This window comes from Lepisosteus oculatus, chromosome 7 (genome assembly GCF_040954835.1).
Source record: "Lepisosteus oculatus isolate fLepOcu1 chromosome 7, fLepOcu1.hap2, whole genome shotgun sequence".
Taxonomy (NCBI): domain Eukaryota; kingdom Metazoa; phylum Chordata; class Actinopteri; order Semionotiformes; family Lepisosteidae; genus Lepisosteus; species Lepisosteus oculatus.
The window spans coordinates 38438473-38457657 of NC_090702.1; the positions used below are offsets into that span (position 1 = coordinate 38438473).

Genomic DNA, 19185 nt, shown 5'->3' on the forward strand with positions numbered 1-19185 from the left:
CAGTGCCAATTCACTGTAGACCGAACACAAAGTAACAAAGCACACAGCAATCACATCACCTCAAATTGGCATCCCACACCAATCAGAGACATGCACATTAAAAACGTCTACCAAATAAAATGCAGTGGTACAGTAGTGTACAGTACTCAAGCAAATTATATTATTGGTCTTTTTTTTTTTTTTTTACTTTGTTTCTTTGATATAGGAATGTGTGGCGACAGGATTCTGTCAATGACATCGCCAGGCCAAGATTTTTCAAAAAGAAAGTACCGTGAGCATAATAGTTTCTCTCTCAGAATCTATTAGAGCACTGATCAGAAAACAGAACAGTGCCAAGCATGCACCTTTCATGCTCTGCACTGTTATACCTACCACACCACCTTGGTGGACCTACAGAACAGATTTAATGGATTAGTATACAGGCTGGAATTTTCACAATTGCTATACTTACAAAACCCATAGAGTGTTTTATGTCCTGGTTAAAATATGAAGTTGTTTCCCTAGAGATTTATAAGGAAATACTTAATTCTTAAATGGTGGTGTTTGAGGATATCATTACACTTTGCAAGGTGATAGTTTTAGTGCACAATTTTTTTATTTCCTCGAGAAGCTGGAACATGGATGTGAACTAAAGGCATTTCACATTACCTTTCATTTATTAACTCTTTGGATAAATGCTTATTCACAGTACAAAAGTGAATATAAGTGGACATTGCTGAAAAGATCTGCAAAACAACTCACCTTGTCTGCGCAGCTCATTTTTGACAGCCTCCACCCCCCCTTTTTTCTCAATGAAGTCATAAATGACTTTGGATGTTTCTTTGTCTTTCAGCTGTGCCTCTGAGATTCCACACAAATCAAAAAGGTTCTTCAGTTCTGGGTCTAGGTTATTGAGCTGCAGACAAGAAAAAAAAATATTACCCTGATCATCTTTTAACTCTATGAGTTAAATAGAAATAAGAACAGGGAATCAGATGATGCCATTACAGTGTGGTGAAAAGAAACCTTCCGTATGAAAATAAATGAACTCCCTCTATACAGCAAAATATGGTCTATATGAGTGCAAGCTAATCTCATTAATGCCTCTAACTAAATTAAAACTAAAGAAATGGAATACTCAAAGTCTGGATTGGGTTCAAAAGCTGCTCTACTGAAGGATTATTCCATTAACTGTAGTGCACACAAAAACACTTCCTGTTCTCTAAATATGTTTAATTCACTGAGGCCTACATTAGCAGAGTCTGAAGATAGAACAAGCCTGTCACCTTGTGGTGTTCTTAGGAAAAGACTAAAAGCTCAATGTTTAAAAGCAGGTGAGATGTATACATTAGATTACAAGTGTAAACAGAGGATTTCTGAAATAATAAACTATTTTTAATTACAATATATTATATTCAATTAAAAAACTAATATATATATATAAATACAAATCCCTGGTTAAATAGTAATGAAACTAATATGTATAATCATCAACAAAAACAAACTTAGAAAATATAAATAAAATCAAGATCTACATTTTCACCTAAAGCTCTGAAAACCTTCAGGATTATAGAAGCAATCAGTTTTGGGACTATGGCATTTTAAAAGCAAGCAGTTTACATTTAACATTAAAATAAAGTTTTAAATTTGATGCTGTAAACTTTCAACAGTATTATTCAGTTAGATGTATTCCCTCTTCCTCAGTAATTAAGGGAGCTAAAACTGACTTTGGTTTACTATCTGTACTGCTTTCAAATACCTTTTCCCCACAATACAAATGTCTGCGCACTGCAACACAACATTACCAATATCTAACATGATTGCCACATGACAGGCAAAACAATGTGCTCTGATGACATCTTATTTTGTGCTCCTTCATTCAAGTATATGACAGCTTTCATGTACAGTATATACAAGTTATTATATAGGAAAATCAATGTCCACAGCATATTCTACAAGGGGCCTTTCAGTTGGGGATCTTTAAGAGCTATATAATATTTCTGAAGTCATTAAGACCATTAAATGAAATGGGCATTCAAAATTAAGAAATGTTTAAGAAATTAAAAATGATTCTAAACACTCCCAACTATGACAAGGGAATGCCTCTAGCAGAGACCTCGCAAGCTGTTCTGAATATTTGTATGAGCAAAATATTTTTACAAAATAAAAACATCCTCAAAATTATGAATGTTGATTGCACCCGCAGTCCTGAAATGATCGATGCATTTTCAGTTAATGAAATTAAACCACTGAAGAAATCTAAATAAAAATAATTTGTATCAGGAACCTCACAAAACATTACTTACATATACACTCTGAGCATCAAAATAAACTTGACTATTTAAGCATGCATTTTAAAAATATGTACACAGACTATAATCAAGCAAATATTGATTAAATGTTTTTAGCATTAGGGTAATTGATTATTCATGACTGACCATGATATGCAAGTAACCTTGTTGCATAAGTACTAAACCTCATCAGTAACTGAGCTGACTGGAGCACAAGTAATGAGTTGATTTAACCTGTTGAAAGTCAAGCCCAGTGAAAACCAAGAAATAAAAATGCATAAAGAAACCAGTATGCTTCACATATCAGTAGAACAGCTTTGTACCATATTGGTATACTGGAATATAGGAGGAGGAGGAATTTACTGGTCTACAGAGATCTGCACACAGAAGACATGATGGCTGGATGGATGAATACCCTCATCGTTTCCTTTTTTAAATTATAAAATGTTAGCATGCCCGAAGGGGTTGGGCAACCAGCTGACCTTGGACCCCTAGAGGTTTTTTCTCTCCTTACTAAGGAGTTTGGTTCCTCTCCTCCGTTGTCCTCTGGTCTTCTGTATTGACAAAATGTATCGTCAATTGTATTGTTAAGCGCCTTGGAGCAACCTTGTTGTGAAAGGCTCTATATAAAAATAAACTAAATTGAATATGGATTTAGTCAGCACACTGTCACTCAGTCTTAGGTGTTCATAGTGAGCAATTTCTAATCTGTCAGGACATTGTTGCCATGATGCGATATTATTGACTGAGACCTGAGGTCATGACACCCTGCTCAGACAGAAAGGTATATTCAAGTGGTCTTTGCTTTAGCAACAAGTGGCTGCAGTACTCCATTTATAGTGATTGATAGCAACCTGACTGCACAATTCTATATTCCTGGCACCTTACTTGTTGACATTCCTGCAGGAGCATCACATTGTGACCACACTTCGGAAAGATAACACGTATCCTCAACTACTGCGAAGCTACCATCTGTGGGATTATAGCTGAACGACAATCATTATCTCCCCTTTACTGTAATGTCAAGCTCCTTGCGGGATAAGAATGGAACTTTTTCCTGTTGAGAATGCCGTATGCGCCTATCCTGGACTCAGAGACCAGTGAACAGGCATATGCTTATCCAGACTCTACAAGGGGAATGGGACAGAGTCCCACAAAACAGCCCCTGCAACCTAGTGCACAGCATGAATCCCATATGTGCAACTTGTACTGCTTCCAACAGTGGCCAATAACACAGTCTAGCCTATGACTGAAACAGGCTAACAGGAGCAGGATAACAGAAGACAATCAGTCCCATTGACGATAAATGTTAATCAATATGATGAATTTACCCACGTCATGTCTGTTCAATAAAATAAAAGTTCACTTGTAAAAAAAAAAGTTGTTCTTCTGATAACTTTGCAAATTTGTTATATGTTTCAATGATATTCACTATACTATGTGAAACACTTAAATTTGTGCAATTAAATTAAAGCTGATACAGAAGCATTACTACATAAGAAAATTGAACAGGAATATCGGTACAAACACTCTTATCTACAAAACCTTTAATATCTTGACACACTGAAATGGAACAAGCTTGCTATACCTTGTGATCTGTTTGTGTCCCTGCAACAATTACAAACATGGAAACCCAAAGCAAAAGCACAAAAAATGACTGCCATGATATTTCTTTAAATATTACATTGTATGACAAATAAATTCACTGGACTAAAAATAGCTTAATCCTCTTCAAGATGGACATCATTTTACATTCATTTTTTCCTAAACTAATGTGGAGATTAGATGTTTTTAAATCTTTAAATTGCATAACCACCAAAATTATTCAGTTATGTTATTAAACAGGGCGGCTTCTGTGAAACAGTGACAGGGCAAACAGAAAATGGCACTAAGGTCACTTGCAAGAAATTAGCAACTGACGTAGACATAAAAAAAATATTTGCTAACGTAAAACATACATCAAGATGAAGTTAGGAATGTAATATTTTTCTTGGTAGACTGCAATCATGTTTTTGGGATAATTGCTTTACATTATTAGACATTTGGCCAGTTTCCTCTCCCATTGTGTTAATTGCTAAAGCCCGATGATAACTCATTTCAGATTTAAAAGTATTACTGCACACTGAATACCTGTGCTTGGAACAACACAATCAGCATATATTCAGGCAAGAAGTTGTATTTGAATCGCACAATGATACTGTATGAATTGTTGAACAGTTCATCTATTTCCATTGCAAGACATCAATTAATCTATCGATAAAATATACTTATCCCTTTTCTTTCTATTCTTTAGAAAGGCAACTGGTTTCAACACTTCTGCTCACAGGTAAAAACTTGTAAAAATGACACTAAATTCCCATTAAAATACATTTAAAGGTCTCCAGTTCATTCCAAGCGAGTATAACTGGACTTAAACCAGTTGAGGTAGTTTTCTTGCATATCTGTATGTCTGGCAAACTTAATTGTGATGTATATTTTACAACAGAATTAAAACACTTTTTTCCATACAATTATGTTGTGTTTAAATGTATTATGAGATAGTTATGTGGAGAAATAAAATTTTCATAAACTATAGTACACTTGAACAATAAATGACATTGAACAAATCAATTTCCATTTCACTTCTTACACTTGCTCTTATCACTTCCTAACGTTTTATTGTAAAAATTGTATATTCAATTACAGAAAACAAAAGACAAACAGTACTGTTACTCAGTCCTTCATGCAACTTATCAAACTATTTTTTTTTCATTTAAGCTCATCTCTTGTCTAGACTGGATAAGGCCATCAACACTGGTATATTTTCTCATTTGCTTAGGAGCCACTTTATTTCATTATTATATTATTTAACTATCACTTTTATTTAGGAAATTACCATCACTAACACTGCTCTGCAAAATATTAATAATCATCAAAGGCCGATGCAATAATGTAACCTAACAGAACATTATGGAGAGAAGAGCCATCACACATTGCAGGTCATGGATTAGTGTACAGAAAATTCTGTGTGGATACTGAAAACCATGTAAGGTAAATTTGTGTATAGCAAGGCACTGGTATACCAGGACATTTCAGCCAAAAACCTGGTTACCTTTGCTAGGAAACCCTAAACTTCTCCTCAGATGGACCTTCCAGTAAGACAATAACCCCAAATGAACATTGAAATCCAGAAATGATTAATTGACCACAAAATCAACATTTTGCATTGGCCATCTCGGTCTCCAGACTGTATAACCAAAAGTCAGTTTTACTCACATCAAAGCCTGTATTTGGATCCCAGCCAACATGTCCAATGTGCCTGAAATGAATGAGGTATATATAAATAACTACGGATATAGTAATATTCAACAAACATTTGGCCAAAAACACTGCATACTGGGGAAATCATGAGATAGGTTTGCTTTAATACCTGTAGACATTTGGAAGTAAAATGCAGTGTCTGAACCTACTGACAAGCATGGTCCTCATGACATCATGCTTAAAATTAACATGATTCCGGTGCCTTGCAAGAGTATCCCGATCACTGCACTTTTCACATTTAGTTGCTTTAAAGTTTGCAGTCAACACACTTTCAAGAAGCAATTAATGTCTGTCATAAACACAACCTACATCACACATTCAAAACACATCAAAGTAGATATAAAAAAATTGATAAAGTCATACCTGCATGAGTATTCAGACCCTTCACTGTGGCAAACCTAAATTAACTTAGGTATACAAAATTACCTTAACAAGGCAAGTAACTGAGTAGCTTCAGTCTGTGTGCAACAAAATGCAACTGTCTCTGTAAGGTATTTCAGTCAAGAAGTGAATTTCCAGCAATCACTCAACCATGTAGGATTTCAAGCAAAGGACAACTAGGGATGAATACATTTGCAAGGCACTGCAGATCCAACAGGACAAAAAGTGGAACAGTCAGGTTTTAGTGAGAAGAAACCTTATGATCATCGCAAGATGAATTATAGAAAACGCATACAAAAAACAAGTTACTGAAATTAACTTACTGAAAGTTACTGGGGGTTCCAATGTCTGCCTTTGTCAGTTTCTTCCTCTTCCCCGCTTTATCCTTTTTCTTAATCATATTGGAGTGCATGATGTTATTGACTTGAGAATTACTGTATCGCACATTTGTAATTTCTGGATTTTTTATATCAACTGTAGCCATTGGCAGAGCAGGTCCTAAAAACGGAAAGAAAAACATACCATCAGATACAGACACAAAGTAGCTCATTAAAAAAAGTCTGTTAAATGTTCATCACCACCTTGACCTTTTTATATACTTTCTTACCCCACACCTACAACATCACCTACTCTACTTACAAAAAGTCATTCTAACTACAGATACAGTTTCTGTGCGGAAGGGTAAACAAAGCTCAGTGTTATTTCCTTCATGGTGGAGGTCAAGAAGTCAGGAGAGCTTAGCGCATGGTAGCCTATGTTACACTATACATAGCTGCACCTTTCCAGAACACAGACCAAAAAGCAAGTCATCGAGAAAAGAATGCCTTGTCACAAGACTGGGAACATGGGCAAACATTCACGGCAAAAGTGAAAGAAAAGTACACAATTTTGCATTTGGAAAAATATTCTACCCTGTTGTAAGGAAGCAACAATTCCTGAATGGCATTAAAAACAAATGCTAGAGGTTACAATACTCATTTGTTGTGTTAACACCTTTCAGCATGGAATTCCAGATTGCAGACTTCAAGTCAAAAATATGATCAAGCCACACAATAAACCGACCTGTATGGCAAGTTGTGCCATGACTCTTTGATGTTAGCTAGGAACCTGAAATCAGCACACTAAACGGTTAGATAAATGTCACGAGCTCACTGCACACCCACCTCCACGTTTTGCTTTTCTTTCTTTATGGCAAGATGTCAGGCACGCATGTTTAATGTAGTTCATATTACCATCTTCCATAGCTCCCATGTGTACATCTAAGAGTATTCTTCCCATCATTACACAGGCACTTTCTCCACGACTAACTGAGAGCTTGGAAACCGAAGAGGAAAGAGGCAGGTACAGTTCATCTTTGGGAAGCACCAGGCAGAGCAGGGGGGCAAGACACCCACTGGATTTATAGCTGTAGTCCGATAGCTCCTCGGACGGAGCTCCATAGAAAGTGGTGCAGAACATTTTCTCCCTGAAGGAGTCTGGAGACGAAGCTTGCCTGGGCAAGGCTCCTCTATTCCATCTGAACCACACCCGAGTGGGAGAACCTACTCAGCAAGCTGCAACGTCAAGCTCATTGCATCACAAAAACAAAGGCCTTTGTAAATTATTATATTTTCTGTCCAATCGCTTCCATTCTCAGACATGCATGTATTTCGAGGTCAGAGATAGCAGCCTTCAGCCTGCCCAGGTGGCCACGACCATTGAGAATGGAGTATTAATCCTAAGAAATTACAAACCCCACTGTATTTTACATAACCACTAAACCCACCGCTAATCCTGTCAAATCCTAGAAACCCCTTTAAACATTTTAAATCTCCTTCAGCATAGCATCGCCTTACTCTGCCCACAAATCCCATAAAAAATCAATGACAAGGATTTTATACAGCAAACAGAAAACAACCATCTCCTCATACAGACTCAATCTGGAGCCCCCCCCGGCTTATATGCCTTCTAGCATTTTGCTCCATCGTAAAAGTATGCAAAATCCTTTCCAAAAGAGCCCGTGCACCAAATGTCTTTCAGAATGATAATATAAAGGACTAAAACCCAAGGGGCAGGTTTTCTCTAGATGTTTAAGAAAGATGAAAAAACGAATGATGTCAAAAGGTCCAGAAATATTTAAATCTGCAATTTACTCATCTATAAACAATACCGTGCTACAAAATGTAACTTCTCAGAACCTGCAGAAACTAAAAACAATGTCTTAATATTGATTTCCATGCAGAAACATACGCAACACTAGTATTTTTTTTTACATCCTTGGGATCACATGAAATTGTAAAGCATAGTGAGGCATAGTGAAATAAACATGTAATTTTAATTTCCAAGTTTCTTCACTTGCACACCATCTTGATAAGCGGCACAGGAGTGTCAATGTTAAAACCACTTAAAACCGATTAACTTCAAGTCCAATAGTTGTTATGCCAGTAGAATGCTAATGCCAGACTCCTGCTTACTTTATAAAGGAAGAAAAAAAAACAAAGCCAGGAAAAACACATGAACAGTCAGGCTGGTGGTTTCTGCAATCAGACTATTTTCACTGTTTGATGGAATTAGTAAAAGTTCTGCAGCTGCTAGTAATTAACATGATTCTCCACTCCAATTGTCTGACTGATCATAGAAGATTGTCTCCAGGAAGTTTCTTAAGTCTCACAAATGCTTGTTGCAGAATTCTTGCATTTTCATTATAAAGCATTACAAAAAACAAAAATAATTTTAAGGTTTTCTTAAAGTTTAATAAATTTAAATGTTTAATAATGCCAACCTACAAAAGAACCATTGCTTAATAATGGATAAGGCTCACCCACTCACAAGAAAGGGTCTTGTGAGGTACTTATAATGAATGTAATGAAAACCAGCATAATTAAAAAAATTCTAGCACATTAAAACTTCGTACATTTTGATGTAATTAACACAAAAAGATATATTTAAAGCTTAAATGCACCTTTATGATGTCTGTTTAATGTAGAAGCTCATTTTCAAGCTCAACCTCTCACTTTAAAATGGCAGAATGTTTTTAAAATACAAAATGAAAAAATTGAGTATTTCTTGGAAATGTTTCTTAACATACTGTTGACTCATTACTACTCATTTTCTCTCTGATAAACAACAAACCTTACAAACCAATGGAGACACGCAGCTGAATTAATTCAGTTTTTATTTTGAAAAGGTGAAAACTTTTTTCTAGCAATGTGGCAAACTAAAATCTGAGGCACAAGACTGTGCCAGTCTAAATGTCACCCTGTTTCTTTACCTTCACATTCAAACTGTTATATACACAGTTGAGACAGAGCGGGAAATCTAATTCAAATATCCCTCGTCTATCAATATCACTAGATTACCTACGTTCGAGAGCTTCTACTGAAAATATACACTGTCTTGCTGCATGTGATGTTAAAGGTTTAATGAGAACCATTTTCAGTCACTGAATCCTGTAAGATTCAATTTAATAATCTGACACAATCCTCACAGTCTGTCAGGAATTTTACATAAAGTGCAGTCATGAAATAAGAGATAAGATAAGGCCACTTTATTGGCCATATACAATTTCTTGTATTAGGAATTTGTCTTTTTGCATATCCAAACTTGCTTTCCATGAGAGACACAGACAAGGAGAGAAGCTTGGGGTCAGAGCGTAGGGTCAGTCAATTATATGGCGCCTCTGAAGCAGTTGGGGGTAAGGGCCTTGCTCAGGGGCCCAACAAAGTAGGATTCCTCTGGCGGTTGCGGGATACAAACCAATGACCTTCCAGTCACAGGTGCAGATCCTTAGCCACAGAGCCACTGCACCGCCCCAAAATATCAATAATCATTGAACGCTTGCTATAAATTATGCAAAATTTCAACATTGTCTACCTAACAACAGTAAAGCATTAGAAAGCTTTTCTGCTTCATATCCACCATCAACAAAGCAAATGTTTAATCCATATTTATTATGTCTACAAAATTTTGTTACATCACACTGTCCACAGTGCAACAAAAGCACAATTGTGCTTATATTTAGGTTACTCAGAATTACCAAAAACAAAAGTGTTCGGAAATCAAAACCATGAGATAACATGTAGCAGCACCTCTTAGGAACTTAAGGGTACTTAAACATATTTAGTTAAATGCACAGATAAAACAAAAACAAAAATGATTTGGCAGTGTTTTCTGTGAATGTTGCTGTACAATAGCTTCATAATCCCTTCATAACTGGTATACAAGATGTTATAAAATTTTACATAGACAAAACTAATGACATGATGTGTGCCTAAGAGGTCACATTTGTTGCAGTATCACAATACATGCATCACAGTTTTTGCAGTATTGTATTGGACCAAACTCTCAAAATGAAATGCGTCATGACCTCTAAGGCACACGTCATGTTATTTGTCAAGTCCCTGTCAAGTATTGTGAAGCAGTTATAAAGGGATTATGAAGTCATTATAAAGCAACATTCAAATAGAGCATACAAACCAAATAAAACCCCCAAATTGTGGCCACTCTCTACAACTTTTGTGCTAGGTTAAAATGTTTACCTTAAATTTCACTGAACTGAGAAAATATTGAGCGATGCAAACAGGAATTAATTTTGGAGCCTTCAAATTTCAATTTGCAATACAAAACACTGAGATCTTTCAGTTGGTCACTCTCTAATAACAACAAAATTATTAAAGAAGTGCATCACGTGTGCCTTTTTTCACATCTTTGAAAACCTTTTATGATCATAGATCTCCATGTCTTGACCCGATTCTCAACTCATGTAGTTCACACTACAGTGCTTAACTTAACTCAAAACAGATGTTAAAGAATCTTTATGTAGCAATGGCATCAGTTTGAATTAAAAAAGGTACTGATTAGTTAAGTGTAGAAAAAATGTATCCATGTATATAGGTACCGTTTTTATGAAAAGAACGCATTGTGAACACAGTAATTGAGAAGACTTCCGATAACTGCTCTATTACCTACTACAGTAGTTATGCCATGAACACAATGATCATCTTTAGTTATGTCATCTTTAGAATTGTTCAGGCCATTTTTATGTGTTTGCTTTGTAAGAGAGCAAAAACAGTCTGTAATCTAAGATGGTTTTCTTGATTTATGTAAATTTAATGTAATTAATAACCTACCATTTGGAGGGTCACGTCTTTTTTCTGCAAAAACAAAAAATTCAAATAATTACAACTTAGAAGTGTATGTTAGTGGCAAAAAGTAGTGAAAGAAAAAAAATACTAGGAATTCCAAGGGCACGGAGTTTATACAATTGAATCCATAAGCTGTTCTTTCCAGTTAGTTTGCATGTGGAACTCACAGAAAAACATACCGACAGGAAAAACGAATCTTGTTTGCAGAATACGAAGACATCAAGCGAAATAAGAGGTCTCAAGGCCCACCGATTTAAAAAATAAAATTAAAAGAAAACCGTCCATAACGCAGTAGTGTTCTGATAAGGGCTACAAAAGGTAGACTGTTCATATTCTCCTTCCTCCTTTAATGTTGGCAGGGTACTTGAGTGCAAAAAGAAATTCGTTCAGGAAAGGGTGTTAATGCAGAACAAATGTACACCACTCAGGAAAAAAAGTTTATCGATGCACACTAATGCTAACCTTTTAAACCCTAAATAACTTCCTTTCACAGCACGAGATCCTGCTTCAAAGACAACTAAGAGTAGATGGACTTTTCAAAGCACACAACACGTTAGCTGTTTTTTAGAAAGCTCCCTCAGGCCAACTTTGTCAATTTAAGACCAATGCCTATTTGTAAGAGAGCTTTCGTTTAAGGAAGCAGAAGTTGAAGCAGAGAGAGATTTCATATGGGAAAAGCAAACAACACAGATGAAGACATAAATAACATTCACCCGTTTTTCTTTGTCGCTTTCCAAGTAGCTCTCCCAATGCAGCTCTGAAACGTTTTGCCTCCTCTTCATTTGCAAAGTTAAGCCCAACCTGACAAGTCTAAAATGACAAGAAAATGCATGTAAAATTAAATGCAGAAACTTTTGTTCCTCACTGATCCAGTGCAGAAGGAACACATCCTCTACATCGTATTATTTGTCACTAACTTATAAATCTCCAGTTCCTGGGGGGCTTGAAAACAGCTCAACCACACAATTTCCAAGACTGCACAGTGAACCCATAACCTGGCTCAAGTCTGTTTGTCAGCAGACAGCGAAGACAAGAACTCATAATCAGCAGTATCTGTAATCTGCAAATGCAGAAGTGGGTGAGTAGCAATTTCAATCTTTTAAAAAAATCTTCAGTCACTTGGATTTTTAATATTTAAATTTAGTTAAGATGCCAAGCATTTATCACCATTTAGCACTGAGAGTGATACTCTCAAAAGCAAACATAAAAGTTCTCAGCTATGTATTCAAAAGGACTAGAATTCCTTCACCTTTTTGTAACTTAGTGTAGGGACTAACATCCGCCCATTTTCAATAACCACTTGGCCCATTACAGAGTGACGGGAGCCAGAGGCCAACCTGGCTGACCATGAGAGCAAGAGAAAGATACACCAGGACTGGACACCAGGCACTGAAGTACAGTGTGAAACCATTAGTCCCACATAAACTCAAAGGACATTTCAAACACACAATACAAGTTAGGTATTTTTTAAGTGAAATGTACATAAAAAAATATGAATCTTTTAATCAGAACTTTCAATTATCAAACTGAAAACATTTTATGGGTGCAAGAAGTTAACACCTTTGTCCCCAATTTGTTTGGTCTTGGTTTGCATGGTTTAATGCATTACTTGAAATTCACTACATGAATTAAAGACTTAACAGAGACAACATTATGATGCATTATGAACCACTATTAATACCATTCAATTAACTGTGCAACTAATGAAGCTAAACTGAGTTTTGCCACAGCAAAGAGGGTGAATACTTATACCATCAACATATTCCATTTTTTCACATTAAATTGCAGGTGGCGCCAATATTAAACTTGTTACTCAAAGAAGTGTTCAGTTTGAGCATTTGAATTTTGATTGAATTATTCACTTAAAATCATATATATGCATGATTTGTAAAATAACCAAATATCACTGGAACAGGGTTAATACTTTTGTAAATAACTATTTAGGACATGCTTTAATTACAACTAAGAAATTTTTTTAAGTGATATATGATTTGGGATTTTTTATGATGAATAAAGAATTTCTTATAAAATCAGATCAAGCCCAGCTTTCTTTACAAGCAAAACCTACAGGCAGCATTCAAATAAAGGCAACTGATAGAGGACTATAGAAGAGTTTAATCTTCATGATAAATGATTAAATTTAGCATGCAGAGCAACTGTATTCATATTAATGGTGATTATGTAATTTAATTGCTACACACATTAGAATCCTGCTAGATGTGTGAGAAATACTTGTGGGTCACGAGTACATAAGAAACTGCTGTGTGGAAACACAAAAAACATAGCCAGATGATCCAGTTCTGCTATGCCCAGAGGAGGCTACTGTAAACAAGGCATAGAAAACTATCTTGGTGCCCTCATCGATCCTTAACCTGCCCACCTTAAGCATTTTTTCCTCATTAACACAAGTTCCTAAATAAAAAATGTGTTTAGGAAAATCATTTTCAGTATGAACATAACCACACAGCACTAAACTAACGTATTTAATGGATCAATGGTCTATCATATTAAGTGACCTTTCCATCTCCAAGTATAATAACGCTTGAGACAAAATTATGTTTCCAACATTACCAGAATGATGGCATTATTAATATACAAAATGAAGACTATAGAACATCCAGCTAACTCCACTGCTGTCACAAACCAATTGAAACAGTCACTCACATTTAGGTCAATAAATTAATCAATGCTTTTTTCCCCAAATCATACAAATATAGTCAACTATTTATTCAACTTTGATACAAAGTGCCAAGCATTCCAGAAGCACCACCAGCAACAATCATCTTCAATTACTTCTGTGCATTTTTGTATATCGGACAGTTGACGTCCTTTGATCAAACACTACAAACAAGTTAACTCAGAAAACACTAAAGGAACGGGGGGTTACCTTACCAACTGCTGATGTAAAACCAGTTTTTTTACAAAAACATTAGTCACAAAACTGATTACAAATGTGATGCTTTCCTTCATTCTCACAGAAAGAGTCAATGTACCTTCATTTTAGGCATATTTGAGTATATTTTGAGTTAATTTTCTTTTTAAAATGAAATATGATAAAGACTTACATCTCCTGGGAATGAAAGAAAATATGTTCTTGAAGAAGTAAATAGGAAGTTGTTGTAGAGTTCCTGCTCCCACATTGCCTTCCCTTCCTGCATGCAAGAGGAGACAATAAAGACATTAAATCTGAGAATCAGCCAGAGAAAAAACGTGAATCTGTATGCTTCACCCATTTAGTAAGAAAGCCCTGCCAGGTGGTAGCAGAAGCAGAACTTCCAAATAAAGTACTAATAGTTTCTTGGGGATGGCACAGAAAAATGCCTGAAGCATTAATTAAAACGGAACACCGAAACAGATCAGATTAGGGTAACACTCCCTCTCAGTGAAGTCATACTTTGTTTCTGACAAGGAAACAATTAGCTTATCTTTACAGAGGACCTTCAGTTATCAAAATTATCATGTTAAATTACTCTCTAACCACAGACATATTAAGGACAGAGGACACAGCAGTTGTAGTTAGATAGATTCTTACCTTTATATCATATACTCTGATAAAATAAGACCTTTGGGGATTGTCCTTTACCAGACAGGCAACACCACAGCACTTCTTGGACCAAACTGAATTCCGTTCAGCTGCATATACTTGTACAACAGCAGAAGACAAGGTCTGGAAAAGAGATGCAATACATCATGTCATGATCTTAGTGAAACTATGTCAGCAAAGTGGAAAGACATACAGGTAGGTAGTTTTGGATTTATGCAGCAGATTTGTTCCTGAAATTGCCAAGTGAATCAAAAACGAATTCCTCATGAGAATTAGTTGAGGGGTGCTTTTAGGGTCTACTCCTAAATAAGAACAATTAACATACATGAATACATGTAAAATGTTTATATAGTGATACAGTACCAAGTCATTCATGTAAGTCATGCGCACACAAACATCTGGACTGCACTACTGTTTCAGTCCTTCCACTATCAGTAAGCCATTCAAATGAAATAAAGTAACACTGGCAATACAGTTTTCTTATTTCTGATTGGATCTGATCATTAGTAATGACATTCAAATATTTGTTGAATGTCCAGACTCATTTTTTTAAAGGCTATGAACAAAGTAAAGTATTTACAACTCTTTGCATTGAATTTAGTTCTTAAGATTTTTCTCACAGTCTATAACCTTTGGTTGTTGCTGTATATAATAAAAAAATATTTTTTATTAAATCATCAAGAAGTTTACTAAATAACCTACTAGCAAAAACATTCCCCCCCCCCCCCATACTGTAGTAAAAAGGAACTGGCCTAGTAAAAGTCTAACCAGTATTAAGCACTGCACATCTCTAGCCAGAGTGAAAATAAAGCAGTGCAGTACAGAGCCATAGAGCAGCCTTCCACATACTTTCATATCGACTCTGTTAAGACCATTTCCAGACATGTACACTACCACTGTCAGGCTTTTCAGTTTAATAAGACCAAAATGTTTCTGACTTAGAAAGTTCATTCAGTTACGAAGATAAGCTTTGAAAGAGTTTTCTAGGCTTAAGAACTTAAAATCACACAGAAGACAGCCACAATGTCAACAAAAACAACATTTCCATAGTTATACACACAGAAATTTAACACCGAATTGAAGAAGCGTCACTGTTTTCCTGTTGAAACATTTCCTTACTAGCGGACAAAACAGATATTGTAATTAAATATAGTTTAACCACTCAGATAAAAAAAAAAAGAGTGCAACTGACCCATTTTCCTGTGAGGAATAAAACAAACACCCCAAAACTCAACAAGAACCATACAGTGGATCTCTGGGATCCTGGGTGTTACAGAGTGCTAGTGCAAAAAAACTGAAAAGCAATTGCTAGGAGAGTTTCAAAGATAGAGCAGGATTCATGCGATATCAGCAATACAGATTAAGATTCCAAGAACAATTCTAGCTGGAAACTCCCTAGGCTGACTTTCTGAGAATGTGCTTGGTGTTTGGGGTGTGCGGCTTGGGTAGTTCCCAATTTAATTTCTAGTTAAGAGGGATGTACAGCCTTACCACCATTCTGGTGAGAAAAGCATTCAAAAGAAATCGTACATATTTGTATTAGACCTCCAGTAAGATATTGGTATTGTTAAAAAAAAACATATTTCAAAAACAGGTTTTTAATTGCCTTTTTAGACTACCCTTTCTCTACAATTCCATGACATCCAGCATAGTTGAATAAATCAACTGCTTAATACATCAATGATTAAGAAATGAGGAAACCCCATTATAGGATCACAATTCAATAACTAGGAAGAGCTAAAGATTAGTATCTTTGCCTGACTAACACAGACTACTACTGTACTTCTTAAAATTGTCCCTGTTACAAAATGTAAATATAAATTAAATATAACCTTTATTTTAATTAGATATTGTAGTTTTGATTTAAGTAATCAAAATGAGAAAAAAAAATACAGTAACTTCACAAAGACCAAATTGTGAGAATGTGATTGTCAATATGAAAGCAGTTACACATCTCTCAGCATTTTTTTCCTGGCTTGATTCTTATATATTCACTGATGTAATAAGACCTAATTTTTAAAAAGTGAAAGTGCATTTTTTTTGCAAAAGGCAGAACAGTTTACCGTCAATACAGCTACATTTTACATAGCAAGGGACATTATTCAACTTGGCTTATCGTTCAACAAAGTATTTAAAACACTCAAAATATTTTACAGGAAAAGGGTCCCTACAAATTAAGCTGCCTAACCTGTCACACAACCTTTGAGGAATTAATGAAAGGGACTAAAACAGCTTGCTGGTTTGTACTGAGTTAATAAGTAAGACTGGGACAATCAGACAGGGCTGGAAAGTATTTCACCAAGTTCCCAATGGAAATGACTCAAAAACAGCAGGACATACAGGATAAATGCACGTGTTAAAGTAAAAAGCCAGTAAAGGGGTTGATTAGCCTCAGGGAGGGCTTTTATCATCTACTTGCATCTCTGGGGATTTGGAGAAAAAGCTAAACATCTAAAGGAGAGTGTGCAACTTCCTCAAATTATCCCCCCAAAAAAATCACACGTCATTTCTACTGAGAAAAAGATTCTCAGTAGAAATGACGTGCCTAGAGCAGGGAGCAATGGTCTGATCACCAAGAAGGCAAGAGTGTGAGTTTCTGCTTCTGTTTCTTTAAATTAGTCCTCAAACAGCTTTAATAACTTCTCTAGAAGTTACACATATTACAGAGATTCAGAAATCACATCCAGTGTCACAAAGAAACAAATACAAAGAAAACGGGCATAATGTTCACCTTTTGAAACGGTGAATTTAAATGCAAGTCATTCACTTAATCTGCACCATCTGTTTTTAATGCAGAATTACCAATTAATGATTATACATTCATCCTATCTGGAACGGCAAAATGTGCCTCTACCACTCGATTTACAACATTGACATTTATACATTGGCACAGTGGGAAACACATTGGGAAAATGAAGTAGCGCAGGTTCCTCCAAACTGATAAGCCTTCAAGCCATGTATCTTTTAACATATTTCAAGTTCTGCGTGGATTACAGGTTTGTATTTGAGCACTGATGTACAGTAAAAGATATCTAATAATTTCATTTTTGAGGACCCAAGTTAATACAGCATTTCAAAAACACTGGATCTGTGACAAAGTCAAAAATCTAGCTTGGACTTCTTTGTAGATTTCAAGGCACAATATCCTGTTTCATATAAGGCACAAAAGTATAATTAAAGTTCTCTTAATCCCAACTATAAATTAACCACACTCAGTTCAAGAAATACCGCCAAGGATTTAAGTGTTAGATTTCCTGCCCCCAAAAAAGAATCTATCAAATTTTTGGTGGTAAGGAAAACAGGAGGAAAGCACATTCAGTGAAACTAAGCTGTCCTAAAAAAGCAAACCACAACATTTCCTGTAAAAAGCCTGCTGACTGGTACAATACAAAAATCTCCACTTTAGATCCCATCAAACTGCTGAGAACGAAAGCAGCCGCCTGCACAACCACTGTTAATAAGCCAGGCAAGACCAACGGAGTGTGTAACAGAGCTTTCCAGTTCATCCAATGATAAAATAATGTCAAAAACAATTTCAAAAATCAAAATTCCCATTCACCAATTGTTTTTAATTTGCCATACTACATTAAAGTAAGAAAAACAAACAGATGAGTATTTGATCAAATCCACATCTGGGTAACTACTGGTATTAGTAAAGAAGTGAAGGAAGTACACTAGGCAAAACATTTTTTTTGCATCCTAATTACCTATGTATTTTTCATTTTCATAATCACACCTCACAGAAATTCAGCAAAATAATTTACTTTATACAACAACAATTGGAAAACTGGGAAAAGAATACCAAGTAGGTGGGTTAAGCCTAGAGGACACTGCTACGGTTCAGGTAAAACTTCATTCAGGCTTGCATACTTGTAATTCCATGTCAAGTATGTTGCAGCCGCCACTTCACAAACATATTGGCCTGTATGTTTATTTAACTGCTTTGTTCAGTAAATCTGGCAACTTGTCACATTAAGCCATAGAAAGGGGAAACCGGATTTTAGCTTCAATTTCCTTGACAATGACTTACTACACATAAACATAAAACAAAGCTATTATGATTTACATTAACAGGAAACAGCACACTACACAGCGCATCACTGCCCTAAAACAGCTTAACAGTCACAAACTGGACAGCTAAAGTTCAAATCAAGGATGAAATCTCAGCAAACAGATCGGAAGCAAATCAAAAAGGGGAAGCAATCGGCAATTATACTTCCCCCTTTTGGTAACCACAGTTCTTTTAGTGCTGACCTCAAAAACCATGACTCACAAAGAAGTTCTGACACAAGCTGCCAAAGTTACACCTAATACTACTAATCATCCTTGGGTCTTCCAATTGCTTTTCCACTAATTGAATATTTTAAAGCAAATAGGCATAGGTCACTTTGGTTCTGTTCAAGGCAGTCAAATTAAGAAACAAGAGAGGTTTTAAGTTTCAAAGTACATGCTTAAAATATTTGTAAAGCACCCTTGAACTTACAGCTACAATCACCTGTTATAGATACATTTACCTCTGACTTGGTCACTATGGCAACGTGCCATGTCAATAAATCCCTCACCCCCC

At 35.8% G+C, this 19185-nt stretch overlaps 1 protein-coding gene across 4 annotated transcripts in view; it reads right to left on the reverse strand.

Annotated features, from left to right (window-relative positions):
- wasla (WASP like actin nucleation promoting factor a) overlaps positions 1-19185 on the reverse strand; it is a 38465-nt gene that overhangs the window by 10823 nt on the left and 8457 nt on the right. Inside the window, exons 2-9 of one of the 4 annotated variants that reach the window (XM_069192481.1) lie at positions 14607-14741; positions 14140-14226; positions 11788-11884; positions 11060-11083; positions 6275-6449; positions 5526-5568; positions 742-895; positions 373-390 (exon numbers count right to left, since the gene is read on the reverse strand). In XM_069192481.1, the coding sequence (XP_069048582.1) occupies positions 373-390; positions 742-895; positions 5526-5568; positions 6275-6449; positions 11060-11083; positions 11788-11884; positions 14140-14226; positions 14607-14741 (733 nt within the window). Of the gene's footprint in view, positions 1-372; positions 391-741; positions 896-5525; positions 5569-6274; positions 6450-7114; positions 8606-11059; positions 11084-11787; positions 11885-14139; positions 14227-14606; positions 14742-19185 lie in introns of those variants that run through there. The other 3 variants (XM_069192482.1, XM_006633389.3, XM_069192483.1) reach the window with 3 other exon arrangements.